The sequence below is a fragment of the Chiloscyllium plagiosum genome, unplaced genomic scaffold, assembly GCF_037043375.1.
Source record: "Chiloscyllium plagiosum isolate Xiang-an unplaced genomic scaffold, Cpla_swu_hap1 HiC_scaffold_26, whole genome shotgun sequence".
NCBI classification, from domain to species: domain Eukaryota; kingdom Metazoa; phylum Chordata; class Chondrichthyes; order Orectolobiformes; family Hemiscylliidae; genus Chiloscyllium; species Chiloscyllium plagiosum.
The window spans coordinates 14,272,760-14,297,494 of record NW_028270164.1 but is presented as its reverse complement, the minus strand read 5'-3'; the positions used below and the strand labels follow the sequence as shown (position 1 = coordinate 14,297,494).

The following is a 24,735-nucleotide window of genomic DNA, read 5'->3' as shown; positions in this document are numbered from 1 at the left end:
TGGACTCTTCGAAAACAGAGTTAAAAGATCAGGTGTGGAAAATGAACAGAAACTCTCAGGCTTCAGGACAAAAAAACATGCTTTTGCTAAGGACATTTAAGAAAGCACATTTTCTGGAGTGACAAAGGAAAGAGACTCCGGCCCGTGAAGGAACAGAGTCCTGCCTCAGATCCTTCAGGAGAAAGAGAATTTATATTGCCCTTCATTGAGGAAGCGAAACCCAGACTTGTGCTAAAAGTGTTCGACAGCAGCTCAGTTAAGATTTGTTGGAAGATTTTCAGGAATCGTAGAATCCCTACAGTGTGGAAACAGCCCTTCGGCCCAACAAGTCCACACCAACTCTACGAAGAGTAACACACCCAGACCTATTCCTCTACCCTATATTTATCCTTGAACAATGCACCTAACCTATACATCCCTGAACACTATGGGCAATTTAGTATGGCCAATTCACCTAACCTGCACATCTTTGGATTGTGGGAGGAAACTGGAGCACCCGAAGGAAACCCGTGCAGACACGGTGAGAATGTGCAAACTCCACACAGTCTCCCGAGGCTGACATGGAACCCGGGTCCCTGGCGCTGTGAGGCAGCAGTGCTAACCACTGACCCACTGTGACGCTGATGAAGGTCAGTTCGACAAAGGAATTACGTCTCATCCAGAGGGATGGAAACAGCCAGTTCCACCTCATCAGTCTGTGTTAGTGTAAATCTTCAAAATGAATCGTATTCCAAACACAATATTTTTATTTTCACTTAAACTTTAAAATGTTAGAATTTTCCATCATAGAGAAAAGAAATCAGATAAAGAGTTTATAACTCTCCTCTCCTTCAACGTATTTATAAATGTCAAAATGATCTCTGTTTTGATTTCTGGTAGTATTTTCCACAGTCTCAAAACCCTTGATGTGAAAATACTTCTCCTGTCAGTCAGAAACTCATATTTAATCTTAAACATACCTTTCCTGGTACATGACTCCCACAAAACTCTAAAAGCTCTGTGTCATTATTTTAATCTTTAAATTATCCCCTAAATTCCCTTGCACAAATTAAAACAGCAGTAAATTTTCATACTTTTATTCACATTTGCATTATGTCACAGCAGACAATGGATTCGATTGGCTTTCCTAGGGAATAAGAAGAGTTGTTCTTATTTAGTTAGAAAATGCCTTTGAAATTAACCAAAGAAGCCTTTAAGTATATCGAGCAATTTCCCTGTAGTTATAGATATTCTTAATCAACCTATTTGATCATATGATGAAAACTGAGGATGTGAGAGTGCCAGAACTGAAGGCCTTTTGAGGTCTTATGAGGGTTGTAGGCTTGGACAAGATTATGGAAATAACGACAATGTGGTCAGGAAGTATATGAATTATAAAATGGACAGGTTGCCAGAGGAGGTTAAATCTGATGACAGGTAAATGGGACTTGGTGGAAGCTTGGAGAGAGTCAGAAGTGTTTTATAATCTCAAATTTATTGAAGATGAACAATTGCTGTCCAGCTGTTGAATAATCAGATGAGTAACTGGCTTCAATCAGTAGCCAGTCACCATTCAGGGACAATCCCAGGGTAAGTGGCTGGTATTCATTCTGTTCAGTGCTCAGGGTCAGACATCAACCCTCTTTCTCTGACCACTCCCAGGGTCACACACTGACCCTCACTCTCAGACCATTCCCACTGTCATACACCGACCCTCCCTCTCTGAACATTCCCAAAGCCACACACTGACTCTCATTCTCTGACCACTCCCAGGGTCACACACTGACCCTCACTCTCTGACCATTCCCAGGGTCGCACACTGATCCTCACTCTCTGACCATTCCCAGGGTCACACACTGATCCTCACTCTCTGACCATTCCCAGGGTCACACACTGAACCTCACTCTCTGACCACTCACAGGGTCAAACAGTGACCCTCACTCTCTGACCATTCCCAGGGTAAGTGACTGACTCTCACTCTCTGACCATTCCCAGGGTCACACACTGATCCTCACTCTCTGACCATTCCCAGGGTCGCACACTGATCCTCACTCTCTGACCATTCCCAGGGTCACACAGTGACCCTCACTCTCTGACCGTTCCCAGGGTCACATACTGATCCTCACTCTCTGACCATTTCCAAGGTCACACACTGAACCTCACTCTCTGACCATTCCCAGGGTCAGTGACTGACCCTCACTCTCTGACCATTCCCAGGGTCAGTGACCGACCCTCACTCTCTGACCAGTCCCAGGGTCACACACTGATCATCACTCTCTGACCATTCCCAGGGTCACACACTGACCCTCACTCTCTGACCATTACCAGGGTCAGTGACTGATTCTCATTCTCTAACCATTCCCAGCGTCACACACTGACCCTCACTCTCTGACCATTCCCAGGGTCACACACTGGACCTCACTCTCTGACCATTCCCAGGGTCAGTGGCTGAACCTCACTCTCTGACCATTCCCAGGGTCAGTGACTGACCTTCACTCTCTCACCATTCCCAGGGTCAGTGACTGACCCTCACTCTCTGACCATTACTAGGGTTAATTACTGACGCTCACACTCTGACCATTCCCAGGGTCAGTGGCTGACCCTCACTCTCTGACCATTCCAACCATCACACACTGACTCTCACCCTCTGACCATTCCCCAGGTCACACAGTGACCCTCACTCTCTGACCATTCCCAGGGTCACACACTGATCCTCACTCTCTGATAATTCCCAGGGTCACACACTGATCCTCACTCTCTGACCATTTTCAGGGTCACACACTGAACCTCACTCTCTGACCACTCACAGGGTCAAACAGTGACCCTCACTCTCTGACCATTCCCAGTGTCAGTGACCGAACCTCACTCTCTGACAAGTCCCAGGGTCACACACTGACCCTCACTCTCTGACCATTCCCAGGGTCACACAGTGACCCTCACTCTCTGACCATTCCCAGGGTCAGTGACTGACTCTCACTCTCTGACCATTCCCAGGGTCAGTGACTGACCCTCACTCTCTCACATTCCCAGGGTCACATACTGACCCTCACTCGCTGACCATTCCCACTGTCACACATTGACCCTCACTCTCTGACCATTCCCAGGGTCACATAAAGACACTCACTCTCTGACTATTCCCAGGGTCACATACTGACCCAGAATCTCTGACCATTCCCACTGTCACACATCGAGCCTCACTCTCTCACCATTCCCAGGGTCACACATTGACCCTCACTCTCTGGCCATTCCCAGGGTCAGTGACAGCCCCTCACTCTATGACCATTCCCAGGGTCAGTGACTGACCCTCATTCTCTGACCATTCTCAGGGACACATACTGACCCTCACTCGCTGACCATTCCCACTGTCACACATTGACCCTCACTCTCGCACCATTCCCAGGGTCACACACTGACCCTCACTCTCTGAACATTCCCAGGGTCAGTGACTGACCCTCACTCTCTGACCATTCCCACTGTCACACACCGACCCTCACTCTCTGACCATTCCCAGGGTCACATACTGACACGCATTCTCTGAGCATTTCCAACGTAACACACTGACCCTCACTCTCTGACCATTCCCGGGTCACACACTGACCCTCATTTTTTGACCATTTCCAGGGTCACATAATGACCCTCACTCTCTGACCATTCCCATGATCACACACTGACCCTCACTGTCTGACCACTCCCAGGGTCACACACTGAACCTCACTCTCTGACCATTCCCACTGTCACACACCGACCCTCACTCTCTGACCATTCACAGGGTCAGTGACTGACCCTCACTGTCTGACCATTCCCAGGGTCTCACACTGACTCTCACTCTCTGACCATTCCCAGAGTCAGTGACTGACCCTCACTCTCTGACCACTCCCAAGGTCACACACTGAACCTCACTCTCTGACCATACCCACTGTCACACAACGACCCTCACTCTCTGATCATTCCCAGGGTCACATACTGACACTCACTCGCTGACGATTCCCAGGGTCACATACTGACCCTCATTGTCTGAGCATTTCCACCGTAACACACTGACCCTCACTCTCTGACCATTTCCAGGGTCACACACTGACCCTCACTCGCTGACCATTCCCGGGTCACACACTGACCCTCATTTTCTGATTATTTCCAGGGTCACATAATGACCCTCACTCTCTGACCATTCCCATGGTCACACACTGACCCTCACTGTCTGACCACTCCCTGTGTCACACACTGAACCTCACTCTTTGACCATTCCCACTGTCACACACCGACCCTCGCTCACTCACCATTCCCAGGGTCACACACTGACCCTCACTCTCTGACCATTCACAGGGTCAGTGACTGACCCTCACTCTCTAACCATTCCTACCATCACACACTGACTCTCACTCTCTGACCATTACCCGGGTCACACAGTGACCCTCACTCTCTGACCATTCCCATCGTCAGACACTGACCCTCACTCTCAGATAATTCCCAGGGTCAGTGACTGACCCTCACTCTCTGACCACTCCCAAGGTCACACACTGAACCTCACTCTCTGACCATATCCACTGTCACACACCGACCCTTACTCTCTGACCATTCCCAGGGTCACATACTGACACTCACTCGCTGACCATTCCCAGGGTCACACACTGACCCTCATTGTCTGAGCATTTCCACCGTAACACACTGACCCTCACTCTCTGACCATTTCCAGGGTCACATAATGACCCTCGCTCTCTGACCATTCCCATGGTCGCACACTGACCCTCACTGTCTGACCACTCCCACTGTCACACACCGACCCTCACTCACTCACCATTCCCGGGGTCGCACACTGACCCTCATTCTCTGATTATTTCCACCGTAACACACTGACCCTCACTCTCTGACCATTTCCAGAGTCACACACTGACCCTCACTCTCTGAACATTCTCAGAGTCACACACTGACCATCACTCTCTGAATAGTCCCAGGGTCACACACTGGCGCTCACTCTCTGACCATTCCCAGGGTCACACACTGAACCTCATTCTCTGACCATTCCCACTGTCAGACACCGACCCTCACTCTCTGGCCATTCCCAGGGTCAGTGACTGACCCTCACTCTCTGACCATTTCCAGGGTCACACACTTACCATCACTCTCTGACCATTCCCAGGGTCACACACCAACCCTCATTCTCTGACCATTCCCAGGGTCACACACTGATCCTCACTCTCTCACCATTCCCATGATCAGTGACTGACTCTCACTCTCTGACCATTCCTAGGGTCATACACTGAACCTCACTGTCTGACCGTTCCCAGGGTCACACACTGGACCTCACTCTCTGACCATTCCCAGGGTCTGTGACTGACCCTCACTCTCTGATAATTCCCAGGGTCACATACTGACCCTCACTCTTTGACCACTCCGAGGGTCACACCCCAAACCTCACTCTATGACCATATCCACTGTCACACACCGACCCTCACTCTCTGACCATTCCCAGGGTCACATACTGACACTCACTCGCTGACCATTCCCAGGGTCTCATACTGGCCCTCATTCGCTGAGCATTTCCACCGTAACACACTGACCCTCACTCTCTGACCATTCCCAGGGTCACACACTGACCCTCACTCTCTGACCATTCCCGGGTCACACACTGACCCTCATTTTCTGGCCATTTCCAGGGTCACATAATGACCCTCACTCTCTGACCATTCCCATGGTCACACACTGACCCTCAATGTCTGACCACTCCCAGGGTCACACACTGAACCTCACTCTTTGATCATTCCCACTGTCACACACTGACCCTCACTCACTCACCATTCCCAGGGTCACACACTGACCCTCACTCTCTGACCATTCCCAGGGTCACACACTGACCCTCACTCTCTGACAACTCTCACAGTCACACGCTGACCATCACTCTCTGAATAGTCCCAGGGTCACACACCGGCCCTCACTTTCTGACCATTCCCAGGGTCACACACTGAACCTCATTCTCTGACCATTTCCAGCATCACACACTGACCCTCATTCTCTGGCCATTCCCAGGGTCAGTGACTGACCCTCCCTCTCTGACCATTCCCAGGGTCAGTGACTGACCCTCACTCTCTGACTATTCCCAGGGTCACACGCAGTCCCTTACTCTCTGACCATTCCCAGGGTCAGTGACTGACCCTCACTTACTGACCATTCCCACTGTCACACACCGACCCTCGCTCTCTGACCATTCCCAGGTCACACACTGACTCTCACTCTCTGTACATTCCCAAGGTCAGTGACTGACACTCACTCTCTGATCATTCCCAGGGTCACACACTGACCCTCACTCTCTGACCACTCCCAAGGTCACACACTGACACTCACTCTCTGACCACTCCCAAGGTCACACACTGACACTCACTCTCTGACCACTCACAGGGTCACGCACTGAACCACACTGACTGACCATTTCCAGGGTAGGTGACTGACCGTCACTCTCTGACCATTCCCAGGTTTACACACTGCCCCTCACTCTCTCACCATTCCCAGGGTCAGTGAGTGACCCTCACCATCTGACCATTCACAGTGTCAGTGACTGACCCTCACTCTCTGACCATTCCCAGGGTCACACACTGACTCTCATTCTCTGAACATTCCCAGGGTCACACACTGACACTCACTGTCTCACCATTCCCAGGATCAGTGACTGACCCTCACTCTCTGACCATTCACAGGGTCACACACTTACCATCACTCTCTGACCATTCCCAGGGTCACACACTGACCCTCACTCTCTGACCATTACCAGGGTCAGTGACTGACTCTCATTCTCTAACCATTCCCAGGGTCACACACTGACCCTCACTCTCTGACCATTCCCAGAGTCACACACTGGACCTCACTCTCTGACCATTCCCAGAGTCACACACTGGACCTCACTCTCTGACCATTCCCACCATCACACACTGACTCTCACCTTCTGATCATTCCCAGGGTCATACACTGACCCTCACTCTCTGACCACTCCCAAGGTCACACACTGACACTCACTCTCTGACCACTCACAGGGTCACGCACTGAACCACACTGACTGACCATTTCCAAGGTAGGTGACTGACCGTCACTCTCTGACCATTCCCAGGTTTACACACTGCCCCTCACTCTCTCACCATTCCCAGGGTCAGTGACTGACTCTCATTCTCTGACCATTCCCACCATCACACACTGACCCTCACTCTCTGACCATTCCCAGGGTCAGTGACCAACCCTCACTCTCTGACCATTCCGAGAGTCACACACTGACTCTCATTCTCTGACCATTCACAGGGTCACACACTGACTCTCACTCTCTGACCATTCCCTGGGTCAGTGACTAACCCTCACTCACTGAACATTCCCAGGGTCACACACTGACACTCACTGTCTCACCATTCCCAGGATCAGTGACTGACCCTCACTCTCTGACCATTCACAGGGTCACACACTTACCATCACTCTCTGACCATTCCCAGGGTCACACACTGACCCTCACTCTCTGACCATTACCAGGGTCACACACTTACCATCACTCTCTGACCATTCCCAGGGTCACACACTGACCCTCACTCTCTGACCATTACCAGGGTCAGTGACTGACTTTCATTCTCTAACCATTCCCAGGGTCACACACTGACCCTCACTCTCTGACTATTCCCAGGGTCACACACTGGACCTCACTCTCTGACCATTCCCAGGGTCAGTGGCTGAACCTCACTCTCTGACCATTCCCAGGGTCAGTGACTGACCTTCACTCTCTCACCATTCCCAGGGTCAGTGACTGACCCTCACTCTCTGACCATTACTAGGGTTAATTACTGACGCTCACACTCTGACCATTCCCAGGGTCAGTGGCTGACCCTCACTCTCTGACCATTCCAACCATCACACACTGACTCTCACCCTCTGACCATTCCCCAGGTCACACAGTGACCCTCACTCTGACCATTTCCAGAGTCACACACTGACCCTCACTCTCTGATAATTCCCAGGGTCACACACTGATCCTCACTCTCTGACCATTCCCAGGTTGACACACTGACCCTCACTCTCTGACCATTCCCAGGTTCAGTGACTGACCCTCACTCTCTGACCGTTCACAGGGTCAATTACTGACCCTCACTCTCTGACCATTCCCAGTATCAGTGACTGAAACTCACTCTCTGACCATTCACAGGATCAGTGACTGAACTTCATTCTCTGATCATTCCCAGGGTGACACACTGACCCTCACTCTCTGACCATTTACAGGGTCAGTGACTGACCTTCACTCTCTAACCATTCCCAGTGTCACTCACTGACCCTCACTCTCTGACCATTACCAGCGTCACAAACTGATCCTCACTCTCTGACCATTCCCAGGGTCAGTGACTGACCCTCACTCTCTGACCATTCCCAGGGTCAGTGACCGACCCTCACTCTCTGATCATTCCCAGGGTCACACACTGACCCTCACTCTCTGACCATTCCCAGGGTCACACAGTGACCTTCCCTCTCTGACCATTCCCAGGGTCACACACTGACCCTCACTCTCTGACCATTCCCAGGGTCAGTGTCTGACCCTCACTCTCTGACCATTCCCAGGGTCACACACTGACCCTCACTTTCTGATAATTCCCAGGGTCAGTGACCGATCCTCACTCTCTGACCATTCCCAGGGTCACACACTGACCCTCACTCTCTGACCATTACCAGGGTCAGTGACTGACTCTCATTCTCTAACCATTCACAGCGTCAGACACTGAACTTCACTCTCTGACCATTCCCAGGGTCACACACTGACCTTCACTCTCTGACCATTCCCAGAGTCACACACTTACCATCACTCTCTGACCATTCCCAGGGTCACACACTGACCCTTGCTCTCTGACCATTACAAGGGTCAGTGACTGACTCTCATTCTCTAACCATTCCCAGCGTCACACACTGAACCTCACTCTCTGACCATACCCACTGTCACACACCGACCCTCTCTCTCTGACTATTTCCAGGGTCAGATACTGACACTCACTCTCTGACCATTCCCAGGATTACAAACTGACCCTCATTCTCTGCGCATCTCCACCGTAACACACTGACCCACACTCCCTGACCATTCCCATGGTCACACACTGACCCTCACTGTCTGACCACTCCCAGGGTCACACACTGAACCTCACTCTTTGACCATTCCCACTGTCACACACTGAACCTCACTCTCTGACCATTCCCAGGGGCACACACTGACCCTCATTCTCTGATCATTTCCACCGTAACACACTGACCCTCACTCTCTGACCATTCCCAGCGTCAGTGACTAACCCTTGGGATGGAGCAAGAGAAAGCAGGTACTGCAAGCATTAGCCCACAATGAATTAGTCTTCCTAAATCTCCTGACTCCATTCTTCAGCAGACCAGAAAGAAATCATATGCATGCAACGTTTGAAGTCTTGATCTTGGGAAAAGCAAGTGATATGGAGACCTCAGGCTGTTAAGACGTAAATGCATCTACCTTGTCTCGTCAAATCTTTTATGGAATCATAGAGTCATGCAGCATGGAAACAGTTACGTTCGTCCAACTCGTCCCTGCTGACCAGACAACCCAATCTGATCATTTGCTAGATTGTGGCCCATATGCCTCTAAACCCTTCCTATTCATGTAGCCATTCAGATGCCTTTAAATATTGTACTTGTACCAGCCTCCACCACTCTCTCTGGTAGCTTGTTCCATATACGCACCACCCTCTGCATGAAAAAGTTGCCCCTCAGGTCCTTTTTAAATCTTTCCCTTCTCATATTAAACCTATGCCCTCTTGTTTTTTTTCTCCTGCCCTGGGAAAAAAGTCCTTGTCTATTCACCCTGTCCATACCCTCATGAGCTGCCAGAGGAAGTGGTGGAAGCTGGTACAATCGCAACATTTACAAGGCATCTGGATGGGTATATGAATAGGAAGGGTTTGGAGGGATATGGGCTGGGTGCTGGCAGGTGGGACTAGATTGGATTGGGATATCTGGGTCAGCATGGATGGGTAGGACCGAAGGGTCTGTGTCCGTGCTATACATTTCTATGGCTCTATGACTCTAAGGTCATCCCTCAGTCTTCAATGCTCCAGGAAAGTCACCCTAGCCAATTCAGCTGCTTCCTATAACTCAAACCCTTCAAACCCGGCAACATCCTTGTAAATCGTTTGTGCACTCTCTCAAGTCTAATAACATCTTTTACTCTAGAAGGGCAACCAGAATGGTATGCAATTTTCCCAAAGCAGCTTCACCAATGTCCTGTACAGCTGCAACATGACATCCCAACTCCTAAACTCAGTCTTCTGACCATTGAAGGAAAGTGTGTCAAACACCTTCTTCACACCCTATTTACCTGCAACTCACTTTCAAGGATCTATGCACCTGCACCCCTAGGCCTCCTTATTCAGCAGGGCCCTACCATTAACTTTATAAGTCCTGCCTTGGTTTGCCTTACTAAAGTGTAGCACCTTGCATTTATTTAAATTAATCTCTGTCGGCCACTCTCTGGCTCATATGATCAAGGTCCAGTTGTACTTTGAGGTAATCTTCTTTGTTGTCAACAATGCCACTAAATATGGTGTCATTTGCAAACTTAGTAACCATGTTCATATATTCACACCCCATTTTCTCATCCAAATTATTTATATAAATGATGAAAAGCCCACTGATTCTTGTGGCACACTGCTGGTTACAGGCCTCCAGTTTGAAAAACAATCCTTTACCACCACCTGCTGTCTCCTACCTTCAAGTAAATTTTGATTTAATTGCCTCGCTCCCCTGGATCCCATGTGATCTAACCTTACTAACTAGTCTACCATGTGGACCCTTGTCAGTCACTTTGCTGAAGTCCATATAGACTATGTCTAGCACTCTGCCTTCATCAATCTTCTTTGTTACCTCTTCAAAATACTCAATCAATTTAATGAGACATGATTCCCCACACACAAAGATATGATGACTATCCCTAATTAGCCCTTGCCTTTCCAAATGCATGTAAATCCTATCCTTTAGAATCTCCTTCAACAACTCCTTCAACAACACTAACATAAAGCTCACTGGCCTATATTTCTCTGGCTTTTCCTTCCAGCCTTTCTTATATAATGGCATAATGTTAGCCAATCTCCATTCTTCTGGCATGTCATCTGTGGCTATCGGTGATACAAATATCTCAGCAAGGGGCCCAGCAATCACTTCCGTAGCTTCTCATAAAGTTCTGGGAAACATCTGATCAGGACCCAGGGATATTCTTGAATGAACGCCTGTTGTGTATAAGTGAGAGAATGGGTTTTTTTTTTGCAGATATATTCAGCTGCTGAAGAATAAACATTTATCTTTTTCAAAACTTACAAGAAAACCTGTGACAGTTTTTGATGGCTACAGCACTCAGGGTAAAACAAACACAAGTTTTGTTTTAAAATGCATCTGTCTTCATCAGTTGAGAAGTGGCAATGGGGGGACCAACCCAACTGCCTCTCCCCTCTTGTTAAAAAAAAGTCCTTTATAATTGTTCAATAACATTATCTTTGAGGAGTGGTAGATGGAGTTTAATTTAGATAAATGCGAGAACCTGCATTTTGGGAAAGCAAATCTTGGTGGGACTTATACACTTAATGGTAAGGTCCTAGGGAGTGTTGCTGAACAAAGAGACCTTGGAGTGCAGGCTTATAGCTCCTTGAAAGTAGAGTCACAAGTAGATAGGATAGTGAAGAAGGTGTTTGGTATGCTTTCCTGTATTGATTAGAGTATTGAGTACAGAAGTTGGGAGGTCATATTGTGGTTGTACAGGACATTGGTTGGCCCACTTTTGGAATATTGTGTGCAATTCTGGTCTCCTTCCTATCGGAAGGATGCTATGAAATTGAAAGGGTTCAGAAAAGAATTACAAGGATGTTACCAGAGTTGGAGTATTTTAGCTATAGGGAGAGGCTGAAGACGCTGGGAGTGTTTTCCCCGGAGTGTTGGAGGCTGAGAGGTGACCTTATAAAGGGTTATAAAATCATGAGGGGCATGGATAGGATAAATAAACAAGGCTTTTTCCCTGGGATGGGGGAGTCCAGAACTAGAGGGCATAGGATTAGGGTGAGAAGGGAAAGATATAAAAGGGACCTAAGGAGCAACTTTTTCACATAGACGGTGGTGCGCTTGTGGAATGGGCTGCCAGAGGAAGTGTTGGAGGCTGGTGCAATTGCAACATTTAAAAGGCTTCTGGACGGGTATATGAATAGGAAGGGTTTAGAAGGATATGGGCTGGGTGCTGGCAGGTGGGACTAGATTGGGTTGGGATATCTGGTCAGCATGAACAAGTTGGACTGAAGGGTTTGTTTCTGTGCTGTACACCTCTATGACTCTATTTTCCATTGAGTTGGTTAAAAAGGGAGCCAATTTCCCCTGCTTGAAGCATAACCAACAGCTAATTTTTAAATGGGGATTCTGGAATCTTTAGCTTTGAAAAAAAAGTTAAAGTCCACCACTCGCAGATGAAGATCAAACTTTTGGCTGCACCTCTATGACATTCCATGCGTTAAGTGCCAATTGGAGAAATATTTGTAAAAAGCGGAACTTGTTATTGTGGTGTATAATGGTACTGACGCAGACTTAAAACCCTTAGGCTTCTTCATCAGTTACCTAGGATAACATTTCAAAAGTTTATCTGATTTGAAAAGGAAGGTAAGGGTCAGATTTATGTTGACAGCGGGGTGCAAAGGAAAATCTGCGGTTACAAAGTTGTCTCTTTCAAACCACAATCTGAAAATAGACTTCAGTGTTACAGTTTCAACCTAGCGGAAGCCACAGCATATTAAATCATCAAAAGGAAATTAACATTGGGGAAACCGCTGAATATTTGAGTATGCGAGGCTTGAAGCAAAACCTACCAACTTAGTTACTTTACAAAGTTTTTCCATGGCAGATAGGGTGGATGTAGAAAAAGTTTTTCCCCTGGTTGGTGGGTCTAAAACTAGGGGGCATAATCTCAGGATAACAAATAGGCCATTTGAGACTGACAAGAGGAGGAATTTTTTCCACTTTGAGGGCACTAAATCTTTGGAATCCTCAACTTTGAAGAGTAGGGAAAATCAATCATTGAGAAAGTTCAAGATAAAAGGCAATGAGTTTTTGGAAAATCATGACATGAAGGGATATGGAGATAATGCATGAAAGGAGAGTTGTGATAGATGACCAGCTATGATCTAATTGAAAGGTGGAGGAGGCTTGGCAGATTGAATGGACTACTCCTGATGTTGTGTTATCAACTTAGATTGTGCATTGTAAGACAGCAGGATACTGAACAAACGCAGTGTATTACAATGGCAGATCCTCGTCAAAACTAAACCCTGTTAGTTTTGCAGTACTTATTGCCCGTCTCCCCTGCCAATTCCGGCATTCCTCAATCCCATTTCTGCTCCATTTTGAGGGTCAAGATTAGAGTGGTGCTGGAAAAGCACAGCTGATCAGGCAACATCCGAGGAGCAGGAAAATCGAGGTTTTGTGCTAAAGCCCTTCATCAGGCTTTTGCCAAAAACATCTATTTTCCTGTTCCTCGGATGCTGCCTGACCTGCTGTGCTTTTCCAGCACCACTTTAACCTTGCCTCTAATCTCCAGCATCTGCAGTACACACTTCTGCTCTGTTTTGAGGGTGTCAAGAGGTATTTTCCATGAAGACCTAACCAATGTGAAAAAGGAATAGCTAGTTATTGCATTTATGTTAGAACAGCATAACATCAGTATAGAATATCAAAGCTCTTCTGTAAATATTGAAACAATATTAACTTTATTCACTTATTTATTGATTCATAAAGATACCTTTCATTTTTGAAGCCCATTCCTATCTGAGATTCTTCAGGCAGTGCTGTTGTTGTAAGAGCTGTAAAAACAGTAACAACAGATAATAACAGTGGAATAGCAGATCTCCAGCTACAAATTTCCCATACACAACATCTAGTCCAAATGCGAGATGATGCATTTAGGCAAGTCTAATTATAGAGCGAATTATACAATGAATGGAAGAGCCTTGGGAAAAGTTGATGAGCAGAGAGATCTGGAAGTGCAGGTCCATTGTACCCTGAAGGTTGCTGCACAGGTGGATAGAGTGGTCAAGAAGGCATATAGTATGTTTGCCTTCATCGGACAGGGTATTGAGTATAAGAGCTGGCAAGTCATGTTAAAATTGTACAAGACATTGGTTCGGCCGCATTTAGAATACTGTGTACAGTTCTGGTCGCCACATTACCAAAAGGATGTGGATGCTTTGGAGCGGGTGCAGAGAAGGTTTACGAGGATGTTGCTTGGTATGGAAGGTGCTAGCAATGACGAGAGGTTGAGTAGATTCGGTTTATTTTCACTAGAAAAAAGGAGATTGAGGGCAGACCTGATTGAGGTTTACAAAGTCATAAAGGGTATAGACAGGGTGGATAGAGACAAGCCTTTTCCCAGGGTAAGGATTCAATAACGAGAGGTCATACTTTCACGGTGATAGATGGAAAGTTTAAGGGGGATACACGCGGCAAGTACTTCACACAGAGGGTGGTGGGCATTTGGAATGCATTGCCAGCAGAGGTGGTAGACGCTCCGTCCCCTTCCTGGACCTCTCTATCTCCATTAATGACGACCGACTTGACACTGACATTTTTTACAAACCCACTGACTCCTACAGCTACCTGGATTACATCTCTTCCCACACTACCTCCTGCAAAAATGCCATCCTGTATTCCCAATTCCTCTGCCTCCGCCATATCTGCTCCCAGGAGGACCAGTTCCACCACAGAACACACCAGATGGCCTCCTTCTTTAGAGACCCTTCCCACATGGTTAAAGATGCCCTCCAATGCATCTCGTCCACATCCCGCACCTCCGCCCTCAGACCCCACCCCTCCAACAGTAACAAGGACAGAACGCCCCTGGTGCTTACCTTCCACGCTACCAACCTTCGCATAAACCAAATCATCCGTCGACATTTCCGCCACCTCCAAACAGACCCCAGCACCAGGGATATATTTCCCTCCCCACCCCTTTCCGCCTTCCGCAAAAACCATTCCCTCCGTGCCTACCTGGTCAGGTCCACGCCCCCCTACAACCCACCCTCCCATCCTGGCACCTTCTCCTGCCACTGCAGGAACTGTAAAACCTGTGCCCACACCTCCTCCCTCACCTCTATCCAAGGCCCTAAAGGAGCCTTCCACATCCATCAAAGTTTTACCTGCACATCCACTAATATCATTTATTGTATCCATTGCTCCCGATGCAGTCTCCTCTACACTGGGGAGACTGGGCGCCTCCTAGCAGAGCGCTTTAGGGAACATCTCCGGGACACCCGCACCAATCAACCACACCGCCCTGTGGCCCAACATTTCAACTCTCCCTCCCACTCTGTCGAGGATATGGAGGACCTGGGCCTCCTTCACCACCGCTCCCTCACCACCAGATGCCTGAAGGAAGAACGCCTCATCTTCCGCCTTGGAACACTTCAACCCCAGGGCATCAATGTGGACTTCAACAGTTTCCTCATTTCCCCTTCCCCCACCTCACCCTAGTTCCAAACGTCCAGCTCAGCACTGTCCCCATGACTTGTCCGGACTTGTCCTACCTACCTATCTTCTTTTTCACCTATCCACTCCACCCTCTCCTCCCTGACCTATCACCTTCATCCCCTCCCCCACTCACCTATTGTACTCTATGCTACTTTCTCCCCACCCCCACCCTCCTCTAGCTTAATTCTCCACGCTTCAGGCTCTCTGCCTTTATTCCAGATGAAGGGCTTTTGCCCGAAACGTCGATTTCGCTGCTCCTTGGATGCTGCCTGAACTGCTGTGCTCTTCCAGCACCACTAATCCAGAATCATTTAAGATGCGTCTGGACAGATGCATGAGTAGATGGGGAGCAGAGGGATACAATGCTTAGGAATTGACCAACAGATTTAGACAGTAACATTTGGATCGGCCCAGGCTTGGAGGGCTGAAGGGCCTGTTCGTGGGCTGTAAATTTTCTTTGTTCTTTGTTCCAATCCAGTGGGTACCTGAGCTTTGTATTTGAAAGAACCGTGATCCCCCATTACCCACTGTTGTTTAATCTAACAACAAGTAGCAGGCAGAAGGGAATTAACTTGTTGGATGCCTATTGTTTTTTGAAGTCTGGAAGAAGGATTATACCTGAAACGTCGACTCCTCCACTTCCTGATGCTGCCTGGATTGTTGTGTTCTTCCAGTCTCCTGCTTGTCTACCTTGGGTTCCAGCATCTACAGATTTTTGTCTCTATTGTTTTTCAGAGCCTGTTGTTTAGTTTTTGTGAATTCTGACTATTCTAGCAACTGCACTTGGTCTACCCAGTAGTGTCCTCTCTCCAAATTGAGGTATCAGTGCCCTGTTAGTTGACTTCCTGTGGGGCCCTCATGTTTGGTATCAAGTCAAGTTGCCATAGTCCTGCCTGACTGGAGGGATGGTCTTTCATTACAGAGAGAGACAGAGACAACTGATGGTGATTTAAACTGAGGCCTCAGGCGAGGGGAAAGGTTCAAAAGTAGAGACCGTCGTGGCAATCATCTCAACTGGTGTTTGGATTGAACCCAAACAGTTGGCATTACAGTGCTTCTCAAACCAACTGTCCAGCCAGCTGAGTTAAACCAAGGGGTATATGGTGTCTGTGGTTTTTTCATTCATTTTCTTATCCAAGTGAGACTACCATCTGAACCATTTTTGTGAAGCGCATGGATTGACTGAAATTAGGTCGATGATCATTCTGAGTGCTTATTGTATTTCATTGCTTTTATACTTTGATAAGATCAAATTAGATTGCCTCCTATTTACGCGCTATCGCAGCTCAGATTCTGATATTAAATTATTGCTCGTTATATATCTGTTTCTATTTCCTGAGTCAAATAGTGTGGCACTGGAAAATCACAGCAGGTCAGGCAGCATCCAAGGAGCAAGAGAGTTGATGTTTCAAGGATAAGCCATTCATTAGGAATGTGCCTGACGAAGGATTTATGTCTGCAGTGTTGACTTTCCTGAACCTCGGATGCTGTCTGACTTGCTGTGCTTTTCCAGTGCCACACTTTTTTGACTCTGATCACCAGCATCTGCAGTCCTCACTTTCTCCTATTTCTATTTCCTGTCATATTGCAAAATCACTAAAACCAGTGCTTTGTCCTCTTTGGTATGTCAATTATAACCAGCTGGAATTTTTATGACAGCCTGCTAGCATAGTGATTCACAGGGATGCTCCTCAGATTATGAGACATTCCAAGTTTGTCTTCTCTAGTGGATGATTTCTCCCTGTGTTTGTACATTTTATTTATTAACTAAAAGCAAAAAATAAAATTGGGTGGAGCAAATATTCATTTTTATTCATTCTTTCTCAGGATATGGGTGTTATGGTTGTCCATCCTTAATTGCTCTTGAGAAGGTGGTGGTTAAGCCCACATTTCTCAAAAAGGAGAATACGGCTTTTCAAAATCATTTTTGTTTTGATGGTGGGATCACCAGCAAGAAGTTTGGAAAGATAATGTTGTTCATACTTGATTTGGTTTGCAGCAATGTTGTGCCTGCATTTGATTTAGATTGAATTTTACTTTTACTCTATAGTCTTCAGGATAACTGAAGAAACCATGTCTGATGTACACTTCAGTGGATCCTTCAAATAACAAACAGTTGAAAAGTGTCAGCGACAAATGCGAATGGTGCCAAATTAATTAACAATTTAGCTGTAAATCATTGCAGATTTGATTGTGATGACTCCCTGTGCAGAATTCATGCTAAATTATATTAAAGCCATAAGGATCTGACAATGCCTACATCCTCATGTCAGTTATACATTATCATACACCTGATCGTAATGACAAAATAGATAAGATTGTTAGCTTGAACTTTAAAGGAAATTAATTCAATTTAAGTATTAAACCTTCAGCTAAAAAAAATCCCCAGTCTGTTCTATACTTAACATAAATATTTACTCAATTCAAATTTTTCTTTCAAACTACAAAGGTGTTTTATCAAATAAAAGTGGAGAAAGTATTTCCATTTGTGGAAAAGTCCACAAATAAGGGCCATTAATCTAAGGTCGTCAGAAAAAAATGCAATAAAGTATTTAGGAGAAACATCATTAGTCAGACATTGTCACTCTGCATCCCACTCTGCTACACTTCTGGCATGGGTGAAGAACCCAGCGATATTAGATACTAAATATGAGACAAGTGTATAAGTAAAATTCACACCAAATGACATTGATTACAAACTAACTAGAGTACTGATCATTTTGCCATTTTAAAGTAATTTTGAGGAGGATAAGTTAAGGAAATGAGATTGTCCAAAATTGCAATTAAGCCAGTCTGCGAAGTAAAGTCATCTGCCAGATTGTTTACATCAGCAGAGACACTTCTAACTACAGCGAGGTATTGTAGAAATAAATACTTCTCCTCTTGTCAAGTATCTTCGTGTCAAACATTCAGCACATGAAACAGGGTAAGCAATGTTCCCATTTGTCCTAACAGGTTATCTGAACAGTGGCCTTAAAAGAACATCTCTCAGGCAATTGTGCTTCATTCCTTCCTAAAATCTGAGAGCTATACCCACGCCATCTTTGGCAATGGTGTCCTCAACTGCCAAGAGCTTACCCTCTACAATCCTACCCTTAAAACCTTCCACTTTTCTCTCTCCCTTGCAGATGCTCCTTCAAATCTGCCTCTGATCAAACCTGTAGCCACTTGTTGTAATATATAACTTGGTGACAAAGTCTGCTTCTACTTTAGTTGTGTCGACATTACACTCCAGCATCTGTATGCTGCCAACATTTATATGGTTACGCTCCTCTGTACAACCTTGGGACATTTTTTCTATCTTTAAGATAATCAATTTTTGTGGTACTGGAGAGGTGCTCATGTAGTGCCAATATTGCTGGATTAATAATCCAGACACCAAGCCTGATGTGCCGGAGACATAGCTTCACAATCCCACAACGGCAAGTATTGAAATCTGAAATCTTTACAGTCTTCATTTTCACTTGTGTGATGTGGAGGTTGCTGGCTGGCCTGTATTTATTGCCCTAAGCCTCTTGAGAAGGTAGTGTGAGCTGCTACTTTTAACCGCGACAATCCATGTGCTGTAAATTGACCCACAATGCCAGGAGGAAAGGAACTCCAGGATTTGACCCAGTGACACCGAAGGAATGAGGATGTAATTCCAAGTCAGGATGATAGCATAATGGTAGCCTTGTTGTAAAAACCCATCACTAATATCCCTTTAGGCAAGAAATCTGCTCTCCTTACTTGGTCTGGTCTACCTATGTGTCCAGACCTACAATGAAGTGATTGACTCTTAACTGAAAACACACACCATCCTGACTTGAAACTATATCACAATTCCTTCACTGTCACTGGATCAAACCTTTGAAATTCCTTCTCCAATGGCACTGTGTGTGTACCTATATCATTCGGATTGTCACATTACAGGGAAGTGTCTCACTACCAGCTTCGCAAGGGCAATGTGAGATGGGAAATAAATACTCACCTTGCTGTCAAAGCTTATAAACTATTAATAAAGAAATAAATGAGTTTGGCTTTTTGTTCTCCTTTTGAACTTTGGTGCCACTGGGGCACTTTCCTCATCGGTCATTGCGTTATAAGACTCAAATTGCATCAACAGCTAGTCTCTGTGGAGATATAGCTCATGTAATGTTTGGGAAGCTATTTTACGCATTCCGGACACACCCTGCCTAGATTTTGCTGATAAGAAAAGCATTATCGGGTCCAAGGCTTGGGGTAGGGAGAAGAACATTGGCCTCTTTCTCTGCTTCTATGTCATGCCTGACTCACTAGACAGAACATGGTGTTTGCTCGTGACTGAGACAGAGCCCAGTAGATCCATTTTCTGGCACAAAATCTCAACAGATTAATTACAAACAAATAATATCTGTTCCAACCATTATTCTCAGCAGAATATCTAGTACTTTACATATGTAGAAACTGCTTTCCTAGAGTGTTGGAGGCTGAGCGGTGACCTTATAGAGGTTTATAAAATTATGAGGGGTACAGATAGGGTAAACAGACAAGGTCTTTTCCCTGGGGTGGGAGTCCAGAACGAGAGGGCATAGCTTCAGGGTGAGAGGAGAAAGATATAAAAGGGACTTCAGTGGCACCCTTTTCAAGCAGAGGGTGGTACGTGTATGGAATGAGCTGCCAGAAGATGTGGTGGAGGCTGGGACAATTCCAACATTTAATAGGCATCTGGATGGGTATATGAATAGAAAGGGTTTAGAGGGATATGGGCCAAATACTGGCAAATGGAACTAGATCAGGTTAGGATTTCTGATCGGCATGGATGAGTTGGACCGAAGGGTCTGTTTCCGTGCTGTACATCTCTTTGACTCTATAAGAAGAATTCAACATGTATCTTACGTTCAAAAATGTTCAGTTGTAAAGGATCCATTCTGTCATATCCAAACATTGTGATTCCACACCAGTAGAGTCCCTCATCCTCCATCGTTAATTGGGTAATGGTCACTGCAAACACTCCACTGTTCTGGTTATCCACAGCTGATATCCTTCCACTGCTGTTTGCATTCTGTTTTTGAGTTCTAGCTATCACAATACACGATTTCCTCTCTGAACCCTTACACAGGTATTTTCCATGGCTCTTGTAATATGGCACTTGATACTGGCATTCAACAGTGACACCATCTCCTAAAGTTCCATACACTTGTCTTAGCCCAGTCAATCCAGCTGCAAGAATAAAGAACAATATATAACCACTTAACATCAAGCAGAATACATGTTAGTAAAACAGTGACAAGTATTGCAGAATCTAGGAAATTTATAGCACAGGAAGTGAGTAATATAGCCAATCATTCCCATATTGGTTATCTGAAGGTAATTATTCCCGTCATTCATTCCTTTTGTTCCACCAATGATTAAAATTATTTTTTTCCAAGATTGTTCAAGTTCTTATTGGCTTTACCAGTTAAACAAAAATCTTATGCACAGTATTAAATAATTTATTTTGCTTCTGGTCAAAACAGTTCACTTCTTTCCTAAAATAGAAAATCCTGGAAATGCTCAGCAGATGACAGTATATGCAAATATCAAGTTAGTTATTTTTTTTTCTTTCTTTTTTTTCCTTTTTTTTTCTTGTATGATGTTCAAACTGAACACTGGAATTACAGACAGACTGACACAAGAGGGCACTGTGCCCAAGTCTGGTGTCAGCTGAATCCCATCGCAGACTGGAACACAACATTGATGGAATACAGGAGCCAGTCAATAAACAACAGTAAGATGGCATCTCAAAGCAGAAAGGTTCGTTAATCCGTTGTCTGTATTTAAATCCTCTGTTTAATCCGTTTTCTCCTGTTTATTTTTTATTTATTTTTTTTCCCTTTTTTTTCTGTTTAATTTTTTTTCTTTTTTTTTCTTTTTTACTTTTTTTTAACCCTCACACTACCACCTAAGTGCGGTATCAAGTTAGTTATTATGGCGATTGGAACCAGGTGGATCTCATTGGGGTTGATTGGGGTTGTTAACCTGGGCCAATCAGGGAGCACTGAGTGACTGATATAAGCAGGAGATTCAGAGTTTTGGGGACTGACTCTATGTTGGTTGGGCTACAGTCAGTATGTTACTGTTGGTTTTGGCTTCCTTTTTTCTGGGGTGGAAATCTGGTTCCTGAACTGGCTGAATTATTTAGCCAGTTTGTTTACTGGCATTCCTTTTAGTGAGGACTGATTTGTTAAACTCCTGATGCACATAATGTGTTTCAGGTGTAACTCAGTTCTCATTAGGGGGTTGTTGTTTCACTGGTTGGTTACAGCCTGTGTGTTACGCTCTCCTCTTTCTGAGAAAAGGACAATGTTAATTTATGGTAGGGCTTAGCCCTTGGACTGTAGTTTTCTTTGTTTTTTTTTGTATGTGTCTTCACTTTCTATTGGTGTTTTGGACTGAGTCCTGTGGAAGACATGCATTTTACCAAAGGAGCTGTTCCTGTGGGGAGGCCTAGCCCTGGACTGGGCCTCTGAAGATTGAACACCTGTATGTGTGCTGGGAGGTGAGCAGTTGCTGTATCCTGGAGTTTGGGAGAAGACCTTTCCTTCAGGAGTGGACCAAACCCCTGTGAGTTAACTGCACCTGTACTATGCACTGTGTTCTTGTGAGTGGGCCTGGCTCTCCAAGACTGGACCAGGACTCTGTTGAGACTGAACATCTGTGCTATGGGGTGTGCATTTGCTGCCTCCAGGAGTGGACTCTGCCCTTGATTGTGGACTGTTTTTTTAACAACGGATTCTGCAGTTTGGAGCGGCCTCTAATTCTGACATTGCACATTGTATACTGGAGTGGACTCTTCCTGGAAATGGATTCCATATCTTGAAGACTGTATAAATTTGGACTGTGTACCAGAAGGGAGTTTTTTTTGGGTAACTAACTGTATTGTGGTGTTTCCTGGGTCTATCACCCGCACTGTCTTGCGTGTCCCTGGGTCTGGCAGGCCTTGCTGTGAGCTGGGAGGCTCATGGGTTGTCCTGAAAGCTGTCACCCCGAGAGCCGGAGGGTGGGTAGGCCATGCTGTGAATCTGAAGGTTGGTAGGCTGTCCTAAAAGCCGGAGGGTGGGTAGGTCACCCTGATGCCAGTCACCCCGAGAGCTAGATGGTGGGTAGGCTGTTCTGAGCACTGTCGTCCCGATAAGGGGTAATCGGGACGGGCTGTCCTAGAGGTGGTCGAAAGGTGTCAGAGCAGCCGAGAGCCAGAAGGCAGGTAGGGGTGGGCTGACATCCGGAAGGGTTGTGGGCTACCCTACACGCTGTCGTCCCAGGGAAGGGGACGGGCTGTCCTAGAGGTGGCCGAAAGGTGTGCCAGGATAGCCCACTGGTCGGAGGTGCAACGAGGTGGGTGAGAGCCCAATGGTACCTAGGGGCAGACCGAGAGCCAGAAGGCGGGTAGCCGTCCTCGGCGCTGTCACCCCGGGCAGGTACCGGGGCGGGCTGCCCCAGAGGTGGTCGAAAGGTGCTGAGGGTGGTTAGTGAAGCCGGAAGGTGGGTAGGCCGTCCTGACTGCTGTCACCCTGGGCGGGTACTGGGGCGGGCTGTCCTAGAGGTGGTCGAAAGGTGTCAGGGCGGACCGAGAACTGGAAGGGGCATGGGGTGGACCGAGAACCAGAAGGTGGGTAGGGGCGGGCTGCCTTAGAGCGGTCGGAAGGTGGGAGGGGCGGGGGCTTGCTGGGTCTGTATTGTCTGCACTTTTGTATGTAACGGTATTGTCTAATGTATAAATGTCATTGTCACTGTCTTGTCACACATGGAACTGGGATTTGAGGTTTGTCCTCCTCTCCCTGTAAAATGGTTGAACGGTAGGGTTCGGGGCCTAGCTTTGCTGCTCCCCTCCCTTGTAAAACTGCTGTCTTGTGTACAGCTGTCAATGTTTTTTGTAAACTGTTTTGTAACTTGTTTAATAAAATAAAAAAAAAATAAAAAATAAGCAGGAGATTCAGAGTTTTGGGGACTGACTCTATGTTGGTTGGGCTACAGTCAGTATGTTACTGTTGGTTTTGGCTTCCTTTTTTCTGGGGTGGAAATCTGGTTCCTGAGCTGGCTGAATTATTTAGCCAGTTTGTTTACTGGCATTCCTTTTAGTGAGGACTGATTTGTTAAACTCCTGATGCACATAGTGTTTCAGGTGTAGCTCAATTCTCATTAGGGGATTGTTTCACTGGCTGGTTACAGCCTTTATGTTTCTCTTTTTACTCTTTTTGAGAAAAGGATAATAAGCCCTTGGACTCTAGCTTTCTTTTTTTGTATGTCTTCACTTTTTTATTGGTGTTTGGACTGAGCTCTTGTGGAAGACACTCTAGCAGAGGAGCTATTCCTGTGGGGAGGCCTGGGACTGGGCCTCTGAAGATTGAACACCTGTGTGTGCTGGGAGGAGGGCACTTGCTGTATCCTGGAGTTTGCAAGAACACCTTTCCTTTGGGAGTGGACCAAACCTGTATGTTAACTGCACCTGTATAATGTACTGTTCCAGAGTGGGCCTGGCTTTCCAAGGCTGGGCTAGGACTCCATGGGGACTGCACACCTGTGGGGTGTGCATTTGCTGCCTTCAGGAGTGGACTCTGCCCTTGGTTGTGGACTCTGTTTTAGCAATGGACTCTATTTCTGGCAATGCACATTGTATATTAGAGTGGACTCTTCCTGGAAATGGACTTGATATTTTGACTGTGTACCAGAAAGGGCTTTCTTTGTTTTTGGTAATTAACTGTATTGTGGTGGTTCCTGGGTCTATCACCTGCACTGTCTTGTGTCCCTGGGTCTGGCAGGCCTTACTGTGAGCTGGGAGGCTCATGGGTCATCCGGAAAGCTCACCCCGAGAGCTGAAGGGTGGGTAGGCCATTCTGTGAACCTGAAGGTTGGTAGTCTGTCCTGAAAGCCAGAGGGTGGGTAGGCCACCCTGATGCCAGTTGTCCCAAGAGCCAGATGGTGGGTAAGCTGTTCTAAGGGGTAATTGGGAAGAGCTGTCCTAGAGGTGGTCGAAAGATGTCAGAGCAGCCAAGCACCAGGTGGTGTGTAGGGGTGGGCTGAGATCCAGAAGGCGTCTGGGCTACCTTGCACGTTGTTTTCCCAGGGAAGGATGAGCTGTCCTAGAGGTGGCTGGAAGATGTGCCAGGATAGGCCAGTGGTGCATCAGGGTGGGTGAGACAAATGGTATGTAGGGACAGACCGAGAGCCAGAAGGTGGGTAGCTGTCCTCAGCATGTCACCCTGGGCAGGTACTGGGGTGGGCTGCCCCAGAGGTGGTTGA

At 46.6% G+C, this 24,735-nt stretch overlaps 1 protein-coding gene across 2 annotated transcripts in view; it reads right to left on the bottom strand.

The window, feature by feature from the left end:
• LOC122562928 (CMRF35-like molecule 7) overlaps nt 1-24,735 on the bottom strand; it is a 56,831-nt gene that overhangs the window by 7,722 nt on the left and 24,374 nt on the right. For both annotated transcript variants that reach the window (XM_043716229.2, XM_087973495.1), the window contains 2 exons: nt 20,353-20,676; nt 13,772-13,832 (listed from right to left, as the gene is read on the bottom strand). In XM_043716229.2, the coding sequence (XP_043572164.2) occupies nt 13,772-13,832; nt 20,353-20,676 (385 nt within the window). The remainder of the gene's footprint in view (nt 1-13,771; nt 13,833-20,352; nt 20,677-24,735) is intronic.